Raw genomic sequence first — 6,803 nt, forward strand, 5'->3', positions numbered from 1 at the left:
ATTAGTAATATTCGCCAAAGTTTCTAAACTTTGAAATAAATTTCTACTTTTAAAATTTTCCATGATCCTTAAGATCGCTGGATTTTTGCACATACAAGTGATATTTTCACTGAGAAGTACCTTACCATAATACCTTTTCACCCTCTACTCTACTCGTGTAGACTATATGTTTTAAATTTTTTGATTTGTTTTAGAAAAAATTATAATTTTTTGTTACTTAAAATATATTTTTAATTTTTTTTTTATTATTTAAAATGCGTTTTTAATTATATATATAATTACACAAAATTTTAATTTAAAAAAATCCCTACTTTGAACTAGGAAAAAAAACTATTAAAACGAACCAATTGAATAAAAAAAAATTATATAAAAAAACTCAAACATATTACGCTTTAAACTACAACTACCCTTAAATATTTTGCAAACCGTCATCGGCAGTGGCTTGGGGCAATTCCTATTTCCACCCCCATAGCAAAGTTAATGCTATCGGGGTACCTGTGTCAGAGCCCGACGACAGCAATCAACGGCATCGATCATACCCCTCCGACCTGCCCGCAAAAAGCCCTCTCCGACCTGCCCGCCGCCAACCTTGAGGTTCATTCATGGCATTGTATTGATGAAGTAAATCTGCCGAAGTATGGATCCGCCGCCGGTGCAGTTCCCAGGACATCCCTCACATCGTATTGATGGCATCAGGATTAATGCCGGAGGGGAGAGCTCACCAACCTCCTCCGGCCTTCAAAGTCCCGGGGGATTATCTGCAGTTCAATTCCCCAATTCGGAACAGCGCAGACCTGGAGCACCTTCAGCAATTCGGAACAGCGCAGACCTGGAGCACCTGGCCACTAGTTATCGAGAGCAGCGGTCTGCAAGGTTAGTGTTGCTGTTCCTTGATCAGGCCTTTTGATTCGCCTCACTTATCCTGGTTTGGATCCGGTCACTTTAAAGTTTCTACTACAGTTTTCCTGGTTTCGATCGCTTTAATTTGTACTGATATTGAATGACAGCACTCGTATGTGAGCATAAAGGCTTTTCGTAATCTCTAACACAAGCAAAAACATATACTCTTAGCAAGAATTGAAAATACATGTTCACTATATATCAACAATTTAGCAGGCAGAATTCTAAAATATTTAAATACCACCAAATACAAGGAAAAGATAACGCAGCATATCCAAAGCAATCAACTGAACGAGAATAGTAATACAAAGCAATATCAAGAATAGTAAACTGAACAAGCAGTAAAACTCATAGGCGTCACATGTTCGTTTTTACCCTTCTGAAAGCTCAACAAGCTGTGGGTACAATTGGTTCTCTTTCAGGTTCAAAATTGATGCTGAAATTGTAATTACATCCTCACGTTCTTGCAGTATATAACATTGCAGCATCTCTATATCTCTTCTCATTTTGTTAATCTTTGTTTCTTCATAACCTTTTGATTGCTGACTGCGCAACAGTCGCATTTTCTTCTGTAACGTTATCTTTGCAGATTCTCTGTTCTGTGAAGCCATAAAAATAACTGGTAAAAATTAACCACCGTTACATACAATCAGACAAGCCATGCCTATCAAAGAAAAAAATGAAGAATTATGATGGTGTCCTTAAACAAATCTTTAAGAGCTATAACTAATTTAGATAGAAAAATTGTCTTAATATCTTCTCTATTTGATTTTAAAAGGTTCTGAATATTCTCAGGATCTTGCATCAGAACAGTGTAATTTCTCTGGATTCAGCTTCTTAATTTATTCCACAGCAAAGATTTGCTAAAAAAATGGCTTTGCACTGTTGGCCATTGCAAACCTAACGGATGATTTCATTCGCTATGTATGAGTAAAGTGGGCAACAATATTTAAGTACAAAAACAGCCGTTCAATATATGGGATCAAGAAAATAAGGAAAAAGAGGTCAAGTTGAAAGACAAATACCCTGACTTTCTCATAGAGCTTCTTCTCCCAAGCACAAAGTCTCTCCAAGGTCGCGCAATGGCTTCCCTGTGAGTAAGGTTCACCAGTGTTGAGAAATCCAACAGTATCTTTGCAGACAAGAGGTGATTTCAAAGACCAACTCTAGGACAAGGCACTGAAAACTTTAGCAGAACGGTAACTATTCTCTGTAGCACATATCAGTAAATTGACTCAGCCCCATTGAAATAGTTTAGCTCAAAGCAAACAAGCATATTCTAGATTCAAGATCAGAAAAGAATTTAAAGTCATAAGACATGTACATATAGATGCATGCATCGTGGAAGTTTTGAAGTGATCTCATATTTGTGTTCAGAGGAAAAATGTGAGCTATGATTTGGAATAGTATTAGTATGCAAGAAGAAGCTGATTTGAACGGTAGTATGCAAGAAGAAGCTGATTTGAACGGTAGAGAGCTATAATGATCATACATACTAATAAAACTGAACCCAACGAGATGCAAACAATAGCTGGTGTTGAGACGGAAGCTGTCCATTTTCAAAATCAACTCAATACTCTTAAAAATATAATTTCACAGGAAATTTAATCACAAAACAGAACTAATCCATGGAATCTAAAATTTATTTCTGTTTTCACCTTTCGATTGTCTGGAGTATATCCCACAAAGTGATCCAATCCAATTGCCACAAAGATCTAAACATGTTATTATTATAGTGAATTTTGGATTTGGGTAAAAATCTCAAAAATTTTATTTTTGTAAATACAGTGTTTGTAAATACAGTGTTTGAATACTTGCTCGTCAACTCTCAACTAGTTTTCTTGGAAAAGCCATTGAAGGAATTTGGCATACCGGTGTGGTAGTTTATGGGAAGGTGTATTACTTTGGGGGTGGTATTCAACACAGCCCTACAGGGCAAACTCCTTATGGAAAACCGTGGAAAGTGGTTGAGTTGGGTGTCACTCACGTCCCGATGGAAATGTTTGAAGAATTCCTGGAAGAAATAAGCCCTCGCTATACAGCTGAAACATATAGTTTGTTGCACCATAACTGTAACAACTTCAGCAATGAGTTTGCACAGTTTTTGGTTGGCTGCAACACCCCAGATTTCATCCTTAGGCTCCCACAAGAAGTGATGAACAGCCCAATGGGCCCTTTAATAATGCCAATGATAATGCAGTTTGAAGCTACTCTAAGAAATAAATTTAACACCGTCAAAAACACATAATTTTTATTTACATTTACTAAAATCTCTGCAATTTTTTTCTTTCAAGAAATTCCAAAGAAAAAAACATAATCGTTAAACTAAAATCAGACTAAAATCAGTGGATGAAAGCACTTACAGACTTTGTCCTTGCCGGATGTGCAACAGTGACCACAAAAAAATAGATATGAATATTGATTTTTATTTTAATCTGTTTTTATGATGTTTTTAACAGGCATTATTGTTATAATGATTCGTAGGACATTTGAATTAAAAGCCCCAAAATATAGTTTGTCTGCAAATTAATAAATTTATTCCAATGTTCGGCTTACACTTGGCATTTTATGGCTTAAATGCTTCCATCAGGTTTCACCATGAATGCTCTTTCAAACTGCATGACCATCTCAGTCTTCTCAGACGTACACTGTAACTGTAAAATCCGCATTTGACTAAATATCTGTGTACTGCTTTGAATATATACACAAACGCATATGTATATACACATACTGCCTTTGGTCATGTGTATATATTTTTGTTCTTAAACAGATTCGAATATATCCGCATGAAATATTATGCCCAGATTCCTTGAGATTTTATAATGGCGATGCCATTAAAACTGTACAGAACTCTATTTTCTGTAATTTAATTCAGCTGATGGACGAAATGGCATTGCTCTACATTTAAATATTGAGCATTATGTGGCGATATTCAAATGCCACCCTGTGCTTTCGCTAGGCTGTTGCATGCGATTTGGATTTAGATTATTGAGACATGTCTGTACTTTCAGAATCTTTTGCATGACTTTTCGATCAAAATCATTAAATAGTTACTATCATTGCTGTTTTATATCAGAATTTTGTGTGACAAGTTGTACATTGCAAATTTATTTGGATTTCACTCACGTCCCGATGGAAATGTTTGAAGAATTCCTGGAAGAAATAAGCCCTCGCTATACAGCTGAAACATATAGTTTGTTGCACCATAACTGTAACAACTTCAGCAATGAGGTTGCACAGTTTTTGGTTGGCTGCAACACCCCAGATTTCATCCTTAGGCTCCCACAAGAAGTGATGAACAGCCCAATGGGCCCTTTAATAATGCCAATGATAATGCAGTTTGAAGCTACTCTAAGAAATAAATTTAACACCGTCAAAAACACATAATTTTTATTTACATTTACTAAAATCTCTGCAATTTTTTTCTTTCAAGAAATTCCAAAGAAAAAAACATAATCGTTAAACTAAAATCAGACTAAAATCAGTGGATGAAAGCACTTACAGACTTTGTCCTTGCTGGATGTGCAACAGTGACCACAAAAAAATAGATATGAATATTGATTTTTATTTTAATATGTTTTTATGATGTTTTTAACAACATTGTTGTTTACATATTCATTTATAAGGAAGTAAGAAAATGGAGGAAATTAGACATGAATGGGAGGTAACTATCAAAGGCACCAAGCATGTGTTCACTTGTCTTGTTGGTGGCTGTGCGGGGAATTTGAGTCGATCTAAGTTATCTGGCCTTAATCATCATCGCGCTACCACCCACAATCTCCCACCAATTCCTCCACGTCAAAGAGGTCGAGCAAAAGATGCAAATGCTACATGGGCGGTCAAATCAACAAGTGCAGTTAAAAGGAAAAATGCCAAAATACAATATGACTTAGATGCAAGGCTATGTCGTGCACGACAACAAGCATATAAAAGATTTGTCAATGAAGAAATTCTTTCAGCTGTAAGTATTTATTAGTATTTATTTGTATATGATTTTTTATTAATATTGTCAATGAAGAAATTCATTCAGCTGTAAGTATTTATTAGTATTTATCTGTATATGTTTTCTATTAATATTAATTTATTGTTGTGGACTAAATTCATTGAAACTTGTTTTCACAGTCAGTTGCTACATTTGATCAGCTTAATGACACTTCGAAGCAAAGGATTTGTGAAAAAATTCAACGTTGGGATCAGAGTCTACCTCGTAGACGCATGCAGACAATGAAGCGCATAGATATTGCTATAAAAGAGAAAGCAAGCACTGAGGTTCCCGATGATGTGGGGGAAGAAGGATCAGATGGGCACAGCCATATATTAAACTTTGATGAAACCAATCAAGACAATGACAACACAGTTGAGTCCATTTTTTTGCAGATATTAATTTTTTAGACATTTTAACATTAAATAATATTTATATTTATTATAATTGTATACTAATTTCTCATTGTTATTGATATGCATAGCCTAATCAACAAAATTCCCCAAATTCAAGCCACCAACCATTGCGACGCTCACCTAGATTTCAAGGTTTTCAAGGGGTTACTGGGCCAGTAAGTTTTAATCCATATAACCTATTCCAGCGAAAATATTAATATATAAATTGTTATGTTTTACCATAATGATGGGATTAAATTGTTATGTTTTACCATAATGATGGGATGAGAAATGGATGTCCTGTATTATATAGCATTATCTTTGATTTTTTTTTTATTATGTGCGTGTGTGTTATTTCTTATTTATGGTGCAGGTGTTCCCTTTGGAACCATCACAATCAATGAAAATCCCTTGTAGAAGCCTTAAGAAGAATGGAAATGAAATGGTTCAAATGCTACAACCATCTTCATGTCCAATGTCACAATGCAAGGTAAGACTATATTTATTTATACTCTTATAATTTTATCATATTTTTACATTTAATTCTTTTTGATTCACATACTTATATCTATGTATAATCTAATGTTCAGAGTAATGAATATACATCTCCTAAAACACCTTTGCACATGTATGATGGTGGACATGATACTCAGCAAAAATCACATTCTCCTCAACCATTGCGGCATTCACCTAGACTTCAAGATAAATTAGGAGAGGTAAGTTATATACTACATATCTTAGCTCATAATAACATTGACGTATTTTTTTATGACTAGTTAATTTAATTTCTTTTCATATTCCTTAGATGTTCACCATATTCTCATTATATCTATATAGATTTTGATATTTATTGATAGCTAGTCAATGAAATGTATTTTCATATTCGTTACATGGTCAGCATATTTTCATTATATCTATGTGGATTTTGATATTTATTGATAATGTTTTAATTTCCACAGAAAACAAAAAAGATAAATGTTGATGCTATGGTTAAAAGGACCAAAATCACGCCAAAGGACTTGAAAGCTCGTGGGTTCAAGTCACGCAAACAATACATAGAGCATATATGTTCAACTAGCATTGCTCTCACTAAACCCACTAGGTTTGCTACTTTGAAGGCTAAAGATTCCAGCAAGTTTAAATGACTTAGGCTACAATAATATAACTTTAGCAATTGTTTTATCTATAAAGGGGCTACAAGGACAGTTTCAATATATGTAATCTCTGTTTTTTTTAGACTTTTTAATACATCATTTTTTTTTCCAAAAATTGTTTCCACATGCTAAGTATGTCTTTAAAATGCCAACATCTAAGATATTTTGTAATTTTGTAAATAAATCCAATTCCAAATATTTTTTTTTTAAAATTAAATTATTTTTGGTGACGTTGTGCTTGAAAATGGCAAGTCCTGGATTCAAAAAGGATATATACATTTTTGCCACCAAAATTCTTTTAACTACGTTAGAAGTCGCTAGTGGATATGAAAAACAAACAATATTAGTTAAGTTCCAAAATTTTAAACGTCT

The 6,803-nt window shown here is 34.1% G+C and overlaps 2 protein-coding genes across 2 annotated transcripts; both read left to right on the forward strand.

The window, feature by feature from the left end:
* Positions 1-534: 534 nt before the first annotated feature.
* Positions 535-5,292, forward strand: LOC149231386 (uncharacterized). Its single transcript, XM_089381614.1, has 3 exons — positions 535-873; positions 4,527-4,861; positions 5,023-5,292. The coding sequence occupies exons 1-3, from the start codon at positions 687-689 to the stop codon at positions 5,290-5,292; spliced, it is 792 nt and encodes a 263-aa protein (XP_089237740.1). The 5' UTR covers positions 535-686.
* A 399-nt stretch (positions 5,293-5,691) lies between these two features.
* LOC149231387 (uncharacterized) lies at positions 5,692-6,432 on the forward strand. The gene is made up of 3 exons (XM_089376294.1): positions 5,692-5,767; positions 5,868-5,993; positions 6,237-6,432. Exons 1-3 carry the CDS (start codon positions 5,720-5,722, stop codon positions 6,420-6,422), a joined length of 360 nt encoding a protein of 119 aa, XP_089232420.1. The 5' UTR covers positions 5,692-5,719; the 3' UTR covers positions 6,423-6,432.
* Positions 6,433-6,803: the final 371 nt, after the last annotated feature.

Source organism: Pinus tabuliformis, chromosome J, assembly GCF_031772625.1.
Source record: "Pinus tabuliformis cultivar Carrire ecotype Pingquan chromosome J, CPIR1, whole genome shotgun sequence".
NCBI lineage: Eukaryota > Viridiplantae > Streptophyta > Pinopsida > Pinales > Pinaceae > Pinus > Pinus tabuliformis.

Bases quoted from the DNA above. Each gene is read 5' to 3' on its own strand.
- LOC149231386 (XM_089381614.1), top strand. From the start codon at position 687: ATGGCATCAGGATTAATGCCGGAGGGGAGAGCTCACCAACCTCCTCCG. The intron at 874-4,526 runs GTTAGTGTTGCT...TTCATTTATAAG, and splicing joins CGAGAGCAGCGGTCTGCAAG to GAAGTAAGAAAATGGAGGAA. The intron at 4,862-5,022 runs GTAAGTATTTAT...TTGTTTTCACAG, and splicing joins ATGAAGAAATTCTTTCAGCT to TCAGTTGCTACATTTGATCA.
- LOC149231387 (XM_089376294.1), top strand. From the start codon at position 5,720: ATGGTTCAAATGCTACAACCATCTTCATGTCCAATGTCACAATGCAAG. The intron at 5,768-5,867 runs GTAAGACTATAT...TCTAATGTTCAG, and splicing joins GTCCAATGTCACAATGCAAG to AGTAATGAATATACATCTCC. The intron at 5,994-6,236 runs GTAAGTTATATA...TAATTTCCACAG, and splicing joins TTCAAGATAAATTAGGAGAG to AAAACAAAAAAGATAAATGT.